At 33.8% G+C, this 19,198-nt stretch overlaps 3 protein-coding genes across 6 annotated transcripts; all 3 read left to right on the top strand.

Moving 5' to 3' along the window:
• Positions 1-781: 781 nt before the first annotated feature.
• On the top strand, positions 782-6,429 carry LOC107875400 (probable inactive receptor kinase At5g58300). 4 transcript variants are annotated; one of them, XM_047414183.1, is made up of 4 exons: positions 848-1,082; positions 1,166-1,221; positions 3,487-4,815; positions 5,445-6,429. In XM_047414183.1, exons 3-4 carry the CDS (start codon positions 3,540-3,542, stop codon positions 6,035-6,037), a joined length of 1,869 nt encoding a protein of 622 aa, XP_047270139.1. In that variant the 5' UTR covers positions 848-1,082; positions 1,166-1,221; positions 3,487-3,539; the 3' UTR covers positions 6,038-6,429. The 4 variants fall into 4 exon arrangements, with proteins under 4 accessions (XP_047270140.1, XP_047270139.1, XP_016577594.1 ...); XM_047414184.1 differs by lacking the exon at positions 1,166-1,221 and having other exon boundaries at positions 782-934; positions 3,609-4,815; XM_016722108.2 differs by lacking the exon at positions 1,166-1,221 and having other exon boundaries at positions 883-1,082.
• Positions 6,430-8,748: 2,319 nt separating this feature from the next.
• LOC107875402 (ubiquitin-conjugating enzyme E2-17 kDa) lies at positions 8,749-13,567 on the top strand. The gene is made up of 5 exons (XM_016722111.2): positions 8,749-9,023; positions 9,355-9,455; positions 10,514-10,641; positions 11,560-11,664; positions 13,075-13,567. Exons 2-5 carry the CDS (start codon positions 9,386-9,388, stop codon positions 13,216-13,218), a joined length of 447 nt encoding a protein of 148 aa, XP_016577597.1. The 5' UTR covers positions 8,749-9,023; positions 9,355-9,385; the 3' UTR covers positions 13,219-13,567.
• A 2,392-nt stretch (positions 13,568-15,959) lies between these two features.
• LOC107875403 (pathogenesis-related genes transcriptional activator PTI6) lies at positions 15,960-17,816 on the top strand. The gene has a single exon (XM_016722112.2). The coding sequence runs from the start codon at positions 16,646-16,648 to the stop codon at positions 17,396-17,398; it is 753 nt and encodes a 250-aa protein (XP_016577598.2). The 5' UTR covers positions 15,960-16,645; the 3' UTR covers positions 17,399-17,816.
• The last annotated feature ends 1,382 nt before the right edge of the window (positions 17,817-19,198 follow it).

The raw sequence follows: 19,198 nt of genomic DNA, 5'->3' as shown, positions 1-19,198 counted from the left end.
GATCATTATTTATAGAAGCAAAACATAATAATGATTAAATCCACCTAATAAAATTAAGAGGACTTTGAGGTGAGTAATCTTTTTCCATTAAATATACACACCAACTTTTAGCCTTGGACCATCCACATCCCCACCTCCACCTCTAAAAGGGAGTAATTGCCTTACCTATCCTTCTTCTATCATGCTCATCCAACTGTCCTTCACAAGAAATATGTATAATTTAATTAATTTTAAAAAAGAAAAATTGAATCAACAGATGAAAGGACCTTTCTTACCTATTTATAATTTAAATAAAAGAGCAAACTTTTCAAATATATTATACATAAAAATAAAAATTTCTTACATAAATAGAGAGGTAAGCATCCAGTCCCCTCGAACTACGATCAAAGTTGGTACGACATACTTCAACTTATCCTGAACTCAATTTTAACATATTTTTTCACCCTTTTGTGCTGAACTGATACTTTTATTGCATATAATGAGGATCATATCAAAGGTGTCATATCAGCTTAAAAAATTGACAAAACGTGTTATGTCAATTAAAACGATTGATAAAAATATACAAAATTTAGATTGATAAAAATACGCTAAATTTAATTCAGGAGGTAATGGAATTCCCTTCAAGTTGAAGTGTATCGTAACAAATTTAATCATAGTTTTAAAGGTAATAGATGCTTTACTCACAAAAATATATAATTTTTTATTTTTTTTCAATAAAAAGCTAAAAAATCATTTCACTGAAATCGCATGTATTTGTCAAGTAATAATAGTGGCACAAAAGGATTAAATTGTTCGAGTCTTTCGGATATAATAAATGTATATCACCCTAATGTTTAGTATTCAGACATTTTTTTTTTCTTTGTTAGAAATTCAGACAATTATTCTGTTATTACTACTATTTATTCTTACTATATTATTATACTACCATTACTTATATTTACTAGCGTTTCTTACTCTTCACTTGCACTAAGCACACTCATTCAATTTGCTTCTCCTTCAGTTTCTCTACACATATATTAATATTATACATATTTTCCATTACACAGATCCAATATTTACTCCCCTCACCTTTAAGCAAAACGGTACTTCTCAGCTTAGCTATATGTGGATTTCCTATTTTATGCAAAATGTGGTTACTATTCAGTTGATAAATTTCTATTTGAAGGTTCATGTGTACTGTTAATTCCTCCTAAAAACTTGAAGGGGTTTCTTCAAATTGAGGTATTTTTTCTGAATTTTACTATCTCTTTGTATTTGTTCAGCTCGACTTTTGTTCTGTCAATTTTGGTAGCAGATCTGTTTGCTCCTTCGGTTACTATTTGTTTGGCATTGTTAGATTGAACTGTGTAGCTGTTGAATTTAGTTTCTAAAAAATAATTAGGAAATCCATGTAGAAAATTAAACCCATTTGACTCTTGACTTGGAAATCTACATGAGAATGGATGGAGGAGTATTAAAAAGTGGTCGAGCTAGGATTTTCAGTAAGTTGGTTTAAAATAGAGTTAATGGTCAAAAACACACCAGTATCATACCTGAACTATCAGTTGTGCGAGTTTCCGACCTGAATTTTCACCAACTATTTGTTAAAATACACCTAAACTATTAATTGTTTGAGTTTCATACCTGAAGTTTCAGGTAGGAAAAGTGGACAATTAATAGTTGAGGTGTGTTTTGACAAATAATTGGTGATAGTAAAGGTAGGAAACTCGCACAACTGATAGTTCGTGTATAAAATTCAAAAAGCAAGGATACATTAGGTGTATAAAGAAGAAGCCAACTAATAAAAGGGGGTTCAACATCTACTATATATACATTTTTTTTTTTGAACTTGTATTATATAGTATGATTTTCCATTTTGCACGTCCTGGCTCTGCACCCTGGACTATAAGTACACGTTTGGTTCTCTGTACTCTTCGCTCTTCACTGTTTTGCTTCTTTGACTATGTGGAAATATAAAGAATTGAAAATGTTGTTGGTCCTTCTGCATTGTATCATATTGAATTATATTTGTTTAATGGAAGCTTAGGATTCCCTATTACTGGGACCTCATAAGAATTGGGGTTGTTCAATAGCCCCAACTAACCTAACTCTCCTTGACATTTACTTGAATTATGAAATGTGGTAATTGGTAAACACCCCCCTACCCCCAGAATCCCCATGATCTGGTAGATTTTTAAATGTAGTTCTTCTTCATCAACTATTTCAAGCTCCAATCTTGGATCAGAAATTTTCATTTCACGAGGGTTTAAAATTGTGTGATTAAATGGATTAGTCTAGCCCCAAGATGACTTTAAGCCTTTAAGAAATGGTTATTCTCCTTCCCTTTGCTTATTATATACTATCAAGTTGGAATACTTAAATGTCTCGCTATTTGTATATATTAGCACTTGCTCTTCTACTTCAAAACTCTTTGTTTATGAAATTGAAAATGGAATATTTGTAAACCCAAGACTTTTCTTTGAATGTTTCTTCTCCTACTATATACTTTTCTGATCACAGTACTACTTCTGTTTTGAGCTGTTTAATATTGTACGTGGTTTGGTGTCTCTTGGCATCTTTTTTTTTCTTTTTTTCCTTATGTTGGTGTAATCATTCATCCATCTGTAACATTTTTGCGCGCTTCCCTGTAGAATAAGGTTTTCATTATTTTTGGCCTAGAAAGTGATATGGCAACCTTTCTGGTTTTTCCTGTTTTGCCTTCCCACTTCTCTTTTGCATTTTGCTTCTTTCTTGAAAAGCAAACAATATATCGTTTTTGTGCTGAATTGCATTGCCATGCTTATCTTTTCCTTCATCTCAATCTTTCTAGTATGTTAACTCTAAATCTTGTTCTGCTTTGTTTCTAATCTGACTCTAGTTTTGAGTTTTAACTTTTGAACTTCACAAAAAAAAATTATTTATTTGCGGGCTAGACAGATAATGTCGATTATCACTTCTGTTTTTATACTTGAAGTTCATTTCATGGATCTTCTAACCAGTGAATATGAGATTGAATAGCTTTTGAAGTAATTATGTGTTGTTACTTGGTAGTATGGTGGATAAGAGTTTTAACTAAGTCAGCAGAGCTTTCATCATATTATGTTATTTGATCGGCCTTTTATTTTCTGGTTCCTTGAGAACATGATTAATTTTATTAATCTTCTTCTGCAGATGGTGAAAAATTAGTTAAACATTGAACAATTACTATTTGGCATTTTATAAGGAATTATCTAAGTCTAGTTCATTGCTTAGTGCTTTTGAACGTATGTGCAAAGTGAAACATTAGATGGACACAGATTAATAGATACTCCGAATCCATAAAAAGTCATCCAGTTTTAGATCATGAAAATTTTGGTGCAAAACTGCATCTCCAAACATCTTTCTTGAGGAATTTTTGTAACTTTGACTGCATAGATGTTTGCTATGTCAAAATGTCCTTTTATCCTCCCTTTCTCCCCTTTGATGTTTGTTTTGTTCTCAAGTTGTTTATCTATTGTTTTATTCCAGGACAGCCACAATTCTGACAGCATAGTGGCTTTCAATCAGTTGAAGGTTTCCTCATGAGAATCTACTACACCAATCAACTGCTACATTCTCTTTTTGTTGTAGCAACTTTTCTTTCTCTGTGCCTTGGTGATCTAAACTCGGACAAGCAAGCCCTTCTCGACTTTGCCACAACAGTCCCACATGGCAGGAAGATCAACTGGAATCCTGCCACTCCTATCTGCTCATCTTGGGTAGGCATTACTTGTAGTAGTGATGGAGCCCATGTGGTGGCTGTACGACTTCCAGGAGTTGGACTCATTGGTTCACTTCCAAATAATACTTTCAGGAAGATGGATAGCTTAAGGATTATCAGCCTTCGATCCAATCGTCTCGGCGGAAACCTTCCTTCTGCTATCGCTTCACTTCCTTCTCTCCATTCCCTGTACTTACAGCAAAATAACTTATCTGGACCTATTCCTGCTTCTTTTTCGAATAAACTGAATGTTTTGGACCTATCTCATAATTTCTTCACTGGTAAGATTCCTGAAACAATTCAGAATTTGTCTCAGCTAACTGGTTTAAGCCTCCAGAATAACTTGCTTTCTGGACCCATACCCAATATCACTCTTCCAAGGCTAAGACATTTAAATTTAAGCCACAACAATCTTAATGGCTCTATTCCGTTATCCCTCCATAAGTTTCCAAATTCATCCTTTGTGGGCAACTCACACTTGTGCGGACTACCCTTAAATCCTTGTTCACATGTTCTACCACCATCCGCTTCCCCACCTGCACCTTCCCCAAACACTCAAGAAAAAAGCTCAAAGAAGAAACTTAAACTAGGATATATTATTGCTATTGCTGCTGGAGGAGCTGTGCTGGTCTTGCTGCTAGTTGTGATCATGTTTTTCTGCTGCCTGAAGAGGAAAAGGGGTGATGGCACAGGTGTGATGAAAGGTAAATCTTCAGGTGGAGGAAGGAGCGAAAAGCCGAGGGAAGAGTTTGGTAGTGGGGTGCAAGAACCCGACAGAAATAAGCTGGTTTTCTTTGAAGGCTGCTCGTACAATTTCGATCTCGAGGACTTATTGAGAGCCTCAGCTGAAGTGCTAGGAAAGGGGAGTTTCGGAACTGCTTATAAGGCTATTTTGGAGGAGTCAACTACAGTGGTAGTTAAAAGATTAAAAGAGGTCATTGTGGGGAAGAAGGATTTTGAACAACAGATGGAAATTATTGGTAGAGTTGGACAACATCCAAATGTGGTTCCTTTACGTGCTTATTATTACTCCAAGGATGAGAAGCTACTGGTGTATGGTTATTTCTCAACGGGCAGCTTGGCAATGCTCTTGCATGGTAAGGCATCATCTGCTCTTATCTTCATTTCCTTTCTCTATTTATGGTCTTTGGCATAGCAACTTGATACGCCCTTTGTCATTGAATGACTAAATAGTAAACTTCTAACACAATACAAACTGCACTCAAGTAAAGTCCAAATTATTAAATGAATCTAAACAATTTGAGTTTGAACGTTTGAACTTGTGAACTGGTGTTAAAAGGAGCATTCTTTCTTGTAGCTAATTGTGAACTTTAGAGAAGAAAAAGTCATTCCGAATATATGCACATGTCTGATCTTTCTAGGTCTATTATAATTTACGAGTATAAACAGCTGTTATGTGATTCTGTATCTATTGTTTCTCTTGCAACATATTGACATTTGCCAGCTATCTTTTACCTATCACTGCTCCATGCAATGTGTAGTTTATCACTAGCACCATCTTGCCGCCTATCTAACTGGAAAGCTGCTAGTGCTGAAAATCTTCATGCATGATATACCTATTCTCTATCCTGGAAGACTACCCGTGATGTGAACTCATCTCCATTCACTAACCTGCATAAACTTATCAGTGTAAAGTATGCTGCCAATGTTAAATAGTGCTGATATTTCTGATCTCCAATCCCTATCAAACCCCATGATCATTTAGGAAACAAGACTTCTGGAAGAACTCCACTGGACTGGGAGTCGCGAGTTAAAATATCTCATGAAGCAGCAAAGGGGATTGCCCACATCCATTCAATGGGTGGTCCAAAGTTTACTCATGGAAATATAAAGTCCTCGAACGTCCTACTCAAGCAAGACCTGGAAGCTTGTGTCTCTGATTTTGGTTTAGCCCCTATAATGAACTTCCCTGCACCACCCTCTCGCTATCCAGGGTACCGCGCTCCTGAGGTGATGGAATACCGAAAGCATAGTCATAAATCAGATGTCTACAGCTTCGGTGTCTTACTACTTGAGATGCTTACTGGTAAGCTGCCAATGCAATCACCAGGGCGTGATGACATGGTTGACCTTCCTAGGTGGGTCCAATCAGTTGTCAGGGAGGAATGGACATCAGAGGTATTTGATGTCGATTTGATGAGATTTCAGAACATTGAAGAAGAGATGGTACAGATGCTGCAAATTGCTATGGCGTGTGTTGTAAAGGTCCCGGACATGCGACCCGACATGGAAGAAGTTGTTAGAATGATTGGAGAGGTCAGGCAATCTAACTCTGATAACAGACATTCCTCAGAGTGAGAATAGATCCCCTATGTTTCAAATGTGCATATCCATTGATTCCTTGGATTTTGGACTTACAATTTCTAAGTGCTGAGAAGTTCATTCCATTACCCAGTACAACAACAACATACATGTTCCCCCTAAATTTTCCAATTCAATCCTATTGACAAATGTATCTAATGGAAGTTGGATTTGTTGATTTGTTTTTCTTAGGAGATATAGTAGACAGGCTGGTCTTCCTCTTTTCTTTTTAAGAACTCCTTGTCACTTGTGTAAGATTCAGCTCTGCACTCAACAATTCATTTGGGTGTGTTTAGTATGAAATCATTTTCAAGGGTGTAAAATCAACAGATAGCCATTTCATGATTTTACATATTATTTAATACAGAAAAGGCATCTTTTCCCCCGAACTTGTCGCCATAACTCACTTTAGTACTTAAACTTAACTTCCGTTTATTTACCTCTTAACATCTTTAAAGTGAATTATTTTTACCCCTCAAAACTGAATACCACTTTCACGACGGAGAGTGTGCTATACACGCACCACATCATTGCCAAATCAGTGTCATATCATTTGCCACGTAAAAGACTTTTTTTTTTTTTTAATAATCCCACACACTAACTTTTTATATATTTTATATATACTATTTATATATATATATATATATATATATATATATATATATATATATATATATTTAAAAAGAGTATATTTTTTAATAAAAAAATATATTTTATATAAATAAAATAGACCCCACCCCCTTCCTTCTTCTTCTTCACAACCCCCACCCCCTTCGTTCTTTCACAGCCCCCACCCCACCCCACCTCAATTCCTTCTACTTCTACGTTAGACAGCAGCCCCCGTCCCCTCCCCTTCCTCCTCCTTCTTCTTCTTCACATAAAAACACCACTTTTTCTATTTCTTTCACCATTACCATAAGCTTTTTCAATGAATTTTTTTCTTCATCAAATGCAAAATTAACTTGAATTAACTTGAGCAAATCCATCAATGAACTAAATACAAGTACATGATCACAAAAACACATCAATACACAAAATCTCAAATCCAAATTCTTTCACATTAACCAAAATCCAAAATTCCAAAACTCCTAAATTTTCAATTTCTTACTCAAAAATGTCTATAGAAATGGCATAAACAGTCCGAAATTCGAAAATGGCATAGATGATATTCGCATGACATGAAATTTTTGGTCAAAAATCAAACTTGTTCATCAATCTTGAATCCTTTTTAATTGTCGAAAAATAAAATTCTGGATTAATTAAGACTTGATAGGAAGGGAATTACGAAGAAACGGGTTGGGGATATGAAGAAGATGAAGAAATGAAGTGTTGGGGGTGGGGTGGGGAAGGGGAGTGATGAAGAAGATGAAAATGTTTTCTATGAAGATAATAATAATAAAAATAGTAATAAAGTGGTTTTTAAAAAAAAAAATAAAAAATCACTCGCTCTTTTTTTTTTTGTCACGTTAGTTATAGAGGTATTTAATTCATTTGAAAGTTGTTAATTGATAAATAAACGAAAGTTAAGTTTAAATGTTAAAGTGAGTTGTGATGATAAGTCCATGGAGTAAAAGATATGTTTTCCCTATTTAATATTTAACCTGTACTTAATAAAGGACGTGCCAACATGGTATCTCACAATGGTATAATCTCTGTCACCTTTATTATTTCAAGAATACCAAGTTCAAGCTTAAATTCTATGTTCTGAAGTCTTAAACTAGCTATGAACTCAAATTTAATGACACAATTTCATGAAAATACACATTTGTTTTAGTCACCAAGTCGTAATAAAACTGATCAAATTGGTCCACTACTACCATAATTGCTTTGTTATTCTCCTTGTTCTTTCTTCTTCTCCACAACTACACATTTCGAATTTTAGGACTCAACGCATGTTGTGTAAACTAAAAACATAACTTTCCGGAGTTGGATTTAAAGTTAAAGTTGGAATTGGAGTTGTGTTTGGCCATGAATATAAATTAAAGTTGTTTTTGTAATTTTGTGAGAGAAGTATGAGTGAAAATAAGTAAAATTTGTTTTCATTTTTCCAAATATAATTTTGGAATATTATTTGAAATTTTTATGGCCAATCTCATCTTATTTTCACTTTTTTCATTAAAGTAAAATAATTTTTCAGAAAAATGTAAATAATTTTCATGGTCAAACAGCTACTAAAAGCTGAAAATCCTGAGCTTTGAATTGAAAAACTTAACTCAAGAACATAATGTCCTATAATTTTAGATTAACTCAACTCAAAAAGTAAGATGTACGCAAACCATATCGCTACCTTCGAAGAAGTAGAGAGACTGTTTTCGATAGACCCCAACTCAAGCTAAAGGATAGCTCAACTTAAAGGATATAATTTCTTGAAATTTTGAACTAAAAATTGAATTTTAAATAATAACAACCAGGTGTTTTGAAATGAAAAACTAAAAAAAATTCACAACACATTTTCTTAAATTTAAAGGCGAAAAAGGAAAAGAGAACATTAAGCACGGGCGTTTGATGGTGAAAATAAAATTTTTTGAAGTTAAAATTATGTTTGACCATGAAAATAAAGTAATTTTTTTACTCATCATTTTTTGTGAGAGAAATTAAAGTGATTTTTTTTTTTTCAAATTATATTTAAAATTCTTGTTGCCAAGTGATACAATTTTTCCTAAAATAAAATAATACTCATTAAAAAGGGATCTTAAATAATTTACAAGCAGTGGGTAAGATTCAAATGGTCCTAAAAATGTCTACCTAGTGCCATTTCCACAGGCTATGTCCACATTATGACTCCAGTAGAGGATTCTAGAACCTTACTTGTGGACCCCACTCCAGAATATTTCTACGAAAAATAGCATTCTTATACGCAATATTAATACAGTAGTAATGCTATTTACTAGTAGTATTATTTTCCCCCTTCTTCCATTACATTAGCTCAAAACCTAATCCTCCATTTCCACCAAAATTCAATCAATCGCCTCCACATCTTCCGGTACTTTCTGCATATCAATGTTAATTAATTATGAAGATTTGTGATTTTCCGCATTAGATCTAGTAATTTTTTTGTTTAATTCTTGATAATCTTCAATTTTCTAAGCTATTCTTTTGTTTATTTTTTGATAATCTTCAGTTTTTTGGGCTTTTTTTTTTGTTTATTTCTCATAAGATTCAGTTTTATAAGCTATTCTCTTGGTTATTTTTGATAATATTCAGTTTTCTGATATCTGTGACTGAAATTTGTGTGTGTAGTTGTTTTGTACTTTGCTTAAAGTTGGAGATCTGTGGATTTTGATGAAAAAAAATTGTGTTTATATTTGGTTTAGGGCTTGGATTTGAAGGTATACGAGCTAATTTATGGCGTCGAAGCGTATATTGAAGGAGCTTAAGGATCTGCAGAAGGATCCTCCCACATCATGCAGCGCTGGTATGTCGGCTCTCATTATTTTCTGATTTCTGAGCTTATGTGCTAGTATTGTTAGCTAAAAGGTCGATAATTTGGTCCTTGTGATTGAATTTCTGGTGGTTTATGCTGATTTTGAGAGGCTAATGCTGCTAAGTTTAACCGTTATAGCAGAAGCTAAAAGGTTGATAATTTAAATGTTTGTTTCTATAATATTAGTGGCATTAGCTCCCAGTGGTAGCTTAGCGGTCCCTGTGATCGTATTTCTGATGTTTTCTGTGGCTCTCGTGAGCCTAAGGCTGCTGCTAGGTTTAGAGAACTTGTGGCGGAAGAACTAGTCTGATTTAGTAATTTTCTGAACATATTTTCTGTTTCTTTGCTAGAAAAATTGCATGATTGAAGTGTTCGTTTGTATGTTTAGTGGCATTAGTTCCGCGATGGTAGCCTAGCAGTCTAAGAGCTGAGGTAGTGTTACGAGTAATCTTAGGATCCAAGATTCGAAGCTCGGTAGAGGTGGACTAGGTGAACTGTTCCCATTTGCCTATGCGTTGGTGGAACAAGTCATGAGATACATGGCCTAGTTTGGAGGTAGCATGTATTGTTGGTTTACTCAAGATGGCTATAAGCAAGCTTGGACATTAATGTTATGGAAAAACCGTTAGTGGCATCATTAGTTGGTTGATCCATTATGAATGGACATATGCTGAATGCAATTTTGTTATCATACTTTTTGTTTATTTTTACTTTTTTTGTTATATGATAGTGGTTTCTGACCAGCATCTGCTCAACTCTGGTTGTATTGCATCTTTATATTGGTTTCTATTTCTCACTTCTAAGAGTTACAATCAATACATGGCACTCTTAAGATTGTGAATGTTACTTGTAATTGTCCATCAAATTTCTGTGTTGTTCTTTGTTGTACTTCTCCTAACGTATATTCTGTCATTTGCCTTATGAGCAAAATAGCAATTGCTATTTTCTCTGTGATTTAGGATTGGCTTTAATTAGCTGAGTGTGATTATACATTTGTTAATGACATGGTTGTTATGTCGTTACTAAGTAGCATGTTTCGTAAAATACAGGTCCAGTGGCTGAAGATATGTTCCATTGGCAAGCAACAATCATGGGGCCTACAGATAGCCCCTATGCAGGAGGTGTATTTTTGGTCTCAATCCATTTCCCTCCGGATTATCCTTTCAAGCCTCCAAAGGTATGCCTATGCTCTATCCTTGTCCAGATCTGTGTCTGTTCCTTTACATTCTTTATTGTTATAAGCTAGAGAGTATGATTTTGCATGAATTGACCAAATACAAAGAATCCACTGAATGCATCTCAAATATGTGCATATGTGTTTCTAAGATAATTTTTTTCTTTTCTTAAAATAAGCAGGAAATTTAATGGATGACATCTTTCCAACTTAGCTGTATCCATATATAATTTAGTGATAGAACTGACCGATATTAACATTCAAATTACTGCCTACTACGCCATCTCTAATTTTATTTTAGTAGAATGTATAGTACGCTAGCATTAGAAATGCTGACATTTTGTTTGATGGCACATGGTTTCTTGGTTTATATACCACAGAGATGAGTGCACGGACATATACATTGACAAATAGATCCATATCCGTTAGGAAAACTTCAGCAAGAATTGGCCCTTAGATACTAGTTACTATGACTGTAACTTCCATATAATCTTTCCCACTTCTTGCTACGACACAGCTTTTTGTTGAGAAGTGTATCTTCTCCTTGCTCTCTCTCTTATGTTCTGGTGCTAGAGTGAGCTGGTACTTCAGGGTGCTGTTCAAGATTATAGATCAATAATCACGGGCGTAACAGTTTTCCTCCATTTTGTTTTGTCAAACCTATAAGCGTGCTGGTCTTTTACACCAGAAGATCCGTGCACCATAGTGTAGAATATGGCTGCCTTTTGTTTGCTGCTAGGTTAGGTTTACCTACATGGTGATTCTGTAGGTTTCAAGGATTTTGTTTGTTTCAGGCTCTGTTTGAGATTTGCTGAAGGAGTTCTTATCTGCCAATTCTGAAAATGTTTTTGATTAATAGTTGTTGACTGGGTTTTGTGGTGATCAGACAAGGTTGATCTTCTTATTGTTTATTTGTTTCAGGTTGCATTCAGAACTAAGGTTTTCCACCCTAACATCAATAGCAATGGAAGTATATGTTTGGATATCCTTAAAGAGCAATGGAGTCCAGCTTTGACCATATCTAAGGTTTGGATCCTGGTCTTGTTTATGTCCAATTAAATGTTGCTATTTTTCTTTTCTGGTCTTAGATTTCTCTATGAAAATAAATCCTAGCCAAAGACTAGATTTAATAAAATGAAGATGATGGTGAGTGATAATATTTGGTGGAGAATGGTCGACTTTTGTCATGTAATGTTGTCTAGACCTGTTGAGTCTTGATCTCCTCTCTTTATTTATGGATTTTGGGCCATTGGAATCATGGCCTACAGTTAGCCCAGATAATCTTACGTGGGAGTATATTTATTAGAATAAGCTTTATGTCAATATGAATGAATGTGAGAGCTGTGATTGGCAAGCTATACTGTGGCTTTACTAATGTGATAGCATGCTCAGGAAATATGGTGGTCTAGGCTGATATGTTTGTATTTGAAGAGAAAGGGAGCGATAACTAACCATTAGAATCAGAAGGAAGGAGTCAAAGGACAGTAGAATCTAGAACAGTAACTAAACAGTATGATGACTTGTTTAAACAAGAAAGAGCAACTATATATTATCTATATTTTATCTATTTCTAATAAAGAGCAAGATTTATCATAATATGTCCTTCAAAACATGACTGCCTTAAATAACATATTTGTTATTTTCCTTTTTCTCCAACTGACAGACGTCAAACAGCACCTTAGCAAGTAATTATTCCATTTAAAATGATGTGAGGGGAAGTCTCATGCTCATTTCCTTAATAAAGAAAGATACCTTTTGACATTTAGGCTCCTATTATATAAGTATTTGCTGTATTATACTATTATTTTCTGATGTAATGACTAGCACTTCTCACTTGCTTCTACTAAATCTTTGGTAGAAATTAGGTGAACTACTTATGGCACATTTTGTGTTACTCTGTCTTCCATCTTCCCTCTAATTGATGTTGATGCAGTTGATTTATTTTCTAAATCGTTGTATGTATTTGTTGTATTGTCTTAGATAATCGAGTAGGGGAGTAGTCTTCTTTATTACTCCTTCCGTTTAAAAAGGAATGACCTACTTTTCTTTTTAGTCTATGACCCCTTTCCTTTTTTGGCAATACTTTAATTTCAACTTTCCACATGACATCTTTATGACCACAAGATTAGAGGGTATTTTGGTACATTTAACACTACTTTAATTAAGGCCACAAGATTCAAAAGTCTTCTTTATTTTCTTAAACTTTGTGTCAAGTCAAAGTAGGTCATTCTTTTTGAAACGGAGGGAGTAGTATCTTTGTGTGGCTTAATTTCTCTTGTTTGCATGTTTATCCAAAATGTGTTGATAACCAGTTTATGTATCAAGGCACCATTAAACCTTCTGGAAATGGGGAAAGGGAAGAGCTTCACTGGTTTATCTCTCTCATTTTTCAATTATCTTTTGGATTTTATCTCACCAGGCTATTTTATGTTTTAGGTCCTGTTGTCCATCTGCTCTCTTTTGACAGACCCAAACCCAGACGATCCACTTGTACCAGAAATTGCTCATATGTACAAGACTGACAGGGCAAAATACGAGACCACTGCTCGTAGCTGGACTCAAAAATATGCTATGGGATGACGGCAAATTTGTCCTCGGGTGTGTCTGATACACTTTTAATTTCAGCTAACTTCATTTTGTTTTCATTCCTAAGTGCAGTGTCTTCATTGTGCTTTGGATGAAAGAACAAAATGTTGGTAAGGAAATCAGTTTATGTAGACTCTGCAAGGTTGTCAAGACCGAGATCTTTCAATATGTGAATATCTATTTGTTGAATTTTAGTGAGGGGAGAACCTGAAATGTAATTTTACTTTTGCTCCTTCCTACATGTCTATTTGACTGTCTTGTATGAGTGCTATCTTTTGAGTGGCAAAAAATTCAGTGATTAAACTGCAACTCTTTATCTGTATGAGACCATTTTTCTGTGTTCTGTTCTGTTTTGAAAATTTGTGTCGGTAAGTTTTTCTCTCTTAGGTGGTACAAGTTTTTCTCCCTTTTTTTAGCCCCTTCTTAGGAGCTTCCTTCTGTTTGCTCCCTTGGGTTTGGAAATGAGGAGTGTTCACCATCCAAGCTCTCTCGTCAAGTTTTCCTTCATATTTGGCCTTCAAAGTTTTTGACTTTTCTTTTCATGTGTATCCCGGCGTGCTGAGATATTGGACTCTGGATTCAAGAATTTTGGTAATGTCGTTTTCAGACAGCTTCAAGAAGTTTCTGACGTTTCAGCAGGGGCTAATTAATGTGTTGGCTGAACACAGAAAAGTTGGAAACCATCGTCTGCAGAACGTAAAGGTGACTGACTCTAATGCACGCTGAGGTCATTATCTTGATTTTGAAAATCGTTTACTTATATTGTTATCTCGTCCCCTCAATTTCGTGAAGAGGTGGAGCCACACAATAAGCAGTGTGTCAATTTATGTTGTTAGGACGGTCCAAATATATGATCATATTTGTCTTAGATTTTTGAAAATGAACGCACTATTTTTGAAGAGTCCAACGCACTTTAGTTGATATTTTCAAATAGTGCAAGCAACCTCAACCTAGGTGTCAGTCAATAAGCCAATTGTAATTATGCGGCTGGTGTCCAATACTCTCTCAATGTTTTAACTTGCCATATCCTTTAAGAAGCAATATATGGAATGATAATTTTATTATATTAACTATTATTTGTTATAAGTCAATCTTAGTATTAAAAAATGAAATTATCTCTTGGTTTTCAGTATATTAGACAAATGAAAGTGGGCGGTGGGAATAGCTTCTTTGGAAGAGTATATTGTTCCTGTGTAGGAAGTTAGGCTAGCTAGACTTTCATAGTTCAACTTGTGTGAGCGGGGTTCATAAATGCTGGGTCACTATCAAAAAGGGCCCAAAGGTTGTTGGTGCAATTGGAAAGCTCCAGATGTTGGAGTATGCATTATTTTGAGGCAAAAGTTTTTGTCTGTTGGTATAATATAGAGTTGAAATTGGAAGAGGTAGGCTGCTTGTGCAAGAGTGGGCTAATAAAGAAAATTATATGTGCAAATAATTGTCACTTGGTTTACAAGCAAACAAGTCTTTTTAGCCTATAGATTAGAATCACATGCCCTGCTATCAGGACTTTCTTCACTTTGCTTCATGTTCAAGTTTAACGGCTCGAGCAGTGCTGCTGACGGGTTCAGGATTTTCATTAAGATGGCTTTACATACAAAAATAAACTATTTGAGGATTTTCATTAAGATGGCTTAACATACAAAAATAAAGTATTTGAAATTTGGATCTGAAACCTCAAGGTGAATTTTGAACTATTTAAATTATTGGTCAGCTTCTAGTCTTGTGTTTAGAGGGTTTAATATATGAATTAAAAAAGAATCTACCTTACTTAAATAGTATAATATTTTGTCGCAGGGACTAGGTGAACACCTTCTCGCCGCTAGATCCGTCCTTGGTTTCACTTCGCAGGGACTAGGTGAACACCTTCTCGCCGCTAGATCCGTCCTTGGTTTCACCATTGTAGATCGCCTTTCCTAATTGCATGGCATTTGATGCTAGTATAACTTGTGTTAGCTGTGTGAATGTTACATGTATAATGTATGTTGATAAATTTGCCTCCAAAGAGAATAGCTTCCTTTTAGCTTTCTCATGGATTATTAAAGGTAAGATTCAATTATTACTCCTCTAGTCCTCTTGATGTATGTTCTGTGGTGGGTTGAGAATTTGCAAATCAAAACAATGTAATTTCTCGAATTCTACTATTGAATTGCCTCAAATCCTCATTGTAATATTGCATAAATAGGTAGGGACCTTGACTAATTATAGCTTTCTTAAAACTTCAAAGAATCCAATAGAATGTCAGAACTTTCCTCTGGCGGCTTCCTAGCAAGTTCCTATTCCAAAATCAAGAGAAATTAGTGCACAATTAGGTAGAAAGGAAAATGCAAGACCAAAGACTTGCTGCTACAAGTACAGAATCCCAATATCACCAGTTGTAAAGAGGATCCTCCTGTTTTTAGTCAAGTACAAAATTAATATTCTTTTTCATCTTTCCTCCCAATTTATGTAACTCTAATTGACCAAAGGCATAGTTTTAAAAAAAATAAAAATGTGTAGTCTAAATAAACTAAAATATTTATTTTGACTATAATAAATCATCTCGGTGAAGTTTAATGATTTTAAAATTATTTTTAAAAATCTGTCACATAAATTATTTTTCTTCATTTTGTTTTACTTGGTCCATATACTAAAAGTAGTTGTTTCAAATTACTTATCCAAAACACTATTAATAAGATTAATTTAATAAAATATATTTTTAATTAAACGGAAGGAATACTTACTACTTAGTTTTAGCGCGGGAAACAAATGGGTCAAGAAGATCCTATACCCACTTAGTCCACTCGGACACATAAAATATCTGAAAAGATTTATTTTCTTCTTCGCGATCGAAAAAAGAAAAAAGACCATCTAGTTAAATTAATGTTGCTTATATTGTTAAAGGATAAACCTTAAATCCAAATTCAAATTTTGTTGAGTGTGGGATCGGATCTAATTCGGGCCCCAATCTTGTATGTCTGCGTGGTATTAGTGGCCTTTCAGACCTGTGTATTATTCAATTGCCAATACCCCATGCACTATATATATCTTGAGTGGAGTGCGAAGCTCTTAACTTGTCTGTTTATATTTCTTTCTCTTGTTTCACCTTTAGCCCATTAATGATTCTTCTTTCCCGCCAAAACAGCAAAGAAAGAAATCTCTTTTCTTTTTTTCCACCCATCAACTTGTTTCTCAAATCATTGTATTTCCAACTTTTTCCACACTTTACTGTTATACAAAATAATAATTGGTTACTATTCAACTTAAAACCCCGTATAAATTTATTCACTTGTTGTTATAATATCACTCTCTTTTTGCTCCTACTACCAATTTTTTGTTACTCTCTTCGCTCTACTTGGATGATGATGGTGTTTTCTTGATACCTTCTCTGTGCTCTGTTTTTTTTTTAATTTTGAGAAAAAAACTAGCGATAACGAGAAATTCAATGATTTCTTCCATGGATACACCTCCGATCATCAAATTCACTCAACACGTAGTTACTACAAACAAGCATGTTTACGAGAACGATGAAAAATCCAACCCCCATACCAAGGTTATTCAGAAAGTTGTAAGAATTATACTTACAGACCCCGACGCAACGGATTCATCCGATGACGAAGGCCGGAATACTGTACGGAGAGTCAAGAGACATGTGACGGAGATCAACCTCATGCCATCACCCAAACCGATAACTGAAAAAAAACGAAGGTCAGCTTCGCCGGAAACTGACGTCACTCGCCGTAAAAAGTTCAGAGGTGTTCGACAACGGCCGTGGGGTCGTTGGGCTGCAGAGATTCGTGACCCGACCCGGGGAAAACGGGTATGGTTAGGGACTTATGATACTCCAGAAGAAGCAGCTAAAGTTTACGATAAAGCTGCCGTTAAACTCAAAGGTTCCGACGCCGTTACTAACTTTCCGAGAGTATTGACGACGGAGTTAACGGTGACGGAGACGGAAACGGAGTCTGTTGCCGACGGCGGAGAGAAAAGCGACGACGCTGTTACGTTGTCACCTACGTCAGTTCTCGTTAACGGTGATTTAACGCCGTTTGATAACTTTGGGTTCTGTGAAGTTGACGATTTTGGGTTCGACGTTGACTCATTCTTTCGGTTGCCGGAGTTTGGGATGCCGGAGAAATACTACGGGGATGAATTCGGCGAATTTGATTTTGACGATTTTGCCCTTGAGGCTAGGTAGTAGATGTAGTGTGTTGTACGGGGGCTATTTTTGTCTGTTCACGCAAATGGGGGTGATTGGTTAGTTGACTGGTGACGTGGCATTTTTGGCGGGAATCATATATAGTAATTAGTAGTCTATTCATACGGTGGACTTTGTGAGAGATTTTTGTTTTTGTGTTAATTGTGGGTTAAATTGTAATATGAAAAAAATTGTATTCTAGAAGTAGAATTAGAATTAATTAAGGATGAAGATAAGGAGAGAAAAGGGGGATGTGCGTATTTTTTGTCTATTGAAAATAGCTTTTTATATCATTAAAATCGGATAAAAATTATTAATATTTTTATCTTATCATTTTTGAGATTGTACTGAGTTTGTTGTTATTATTATATTAAAGAAAGAGAGAATTATTATTGATGTTCTCTTAGAAGATTGAGCTTGTAATTTGTAAGTATTTTGAGAATTTCAAATATATATATACTAGTGAAGCATGTTCCGTGTCAGCACATACCCAACATTAAGATATTTATTTATTTATTTAATTTTAATATATTTGAATAAATTTTTTTAATTAAAGGATTGTATATGTTTTTTAGAATTTCATCCGAAATCTAGTATGAGTTTAACTTATTTTAATATGTATTTAGATAATTTAAATTGTTAATTATTGTAATTTATAAATTTTCTTATGTATTTTTTAAATTAATATACGTTACTTTTCTTGTTCAAATTTTTGTAGCATTAATAGTTAATTATATTTTAAAAATAATTTAAGTTTTTAATTATTATGATTTATAATACTTTTCTTCTATTCCAATTTCAGTGACACTAATATAATTTCAAGAGTCAACCAGTATTTTATATCTTTTAAATTTTTTTAGTCGTTGATTATTGTAATTCCTAATATTTTTCATTTAATTTTTTAAAAATATATAAAATATTAATTTTTTTTTAGATATTTTAAGTTGTTAACAATTGTAATTTATAATACTTTTTAAATAATTTTTAAATAATATATTCGACTCTCCGTGTCCAGAGTTTTGTGTCGATGATAGCTAATTATATTTTTTAAATAATTTAAATTTTTTGTCATTGTAATTTATAATATTTTTTCTATCTCAACTTATGTGGCACAATACTTAAATAACCATAATAATTAATTAGGGGTGATATAATAAAATCACTACTGAAGTAGCTGAAGCAGAAATCAAGCAATTTTTAAATTTTTGTTGGTTAGTTATTATTATTTACAATAGTTTTTATTTCATTTTCAAATAATATATGTTGTTTTATATTTTTTTTCTGTCCCGTCTTAATTTATGTGGCACTAATATAATTTTGATAGTCAATCAAATATTTTATGTTGACATATCATTTTGTTATTCTTATTTTTTTTAATACATAAATGATTTATAATGGGGAGTAATATAATAAAATCATCGTTCGAAAGACAAAAATTTAATTTAAAACATTAAGAGTTAATTTCGCATTTTATGTCTATTTTATTTTTCATTAAATATTATTTACTTTTTTAATACCTAGATGACTCATAATAATTAATTAAGAGCGACTAATTATATTACTACTATAAAATTAATATAATTTTATCGTATCCAATATAATCATCGATAATTCACCGAAATAGTATATTAATTAAATACGGGATGCTATATTTGCATTAAACATTATTGGATAGTGCATTATATTTATCTATCACAATAATAAAATTTTACTATATATTTTTTTTATTTCTTTTTAACTTGATACATATTGACCCAACACAAATTCTAAGAAAATATTCATTAGAAATCTATTTTATTA

Source organism: Capsicum annuum, chromosome 6 (assembly GCF_002878395.1).
Source record: "Capsicum annuum cultivar UCD-10X-F1 chromosome 6, UCD10Xv1.1, whole genome shotgun sequence".
In the NCBI taxonomy this organism is placed as follows: Eukaryota; Viridiplantae; Streptophyta; class Magnoliopsida; order Solanales; family Solanaceae; genus Capsicum; species Capsicum annuum.
The sequence above is the reverse complement of the archived record's forward strand: the minus strand, read 5'-3'. Positions and strand labels throughout refer to the sequence as shown.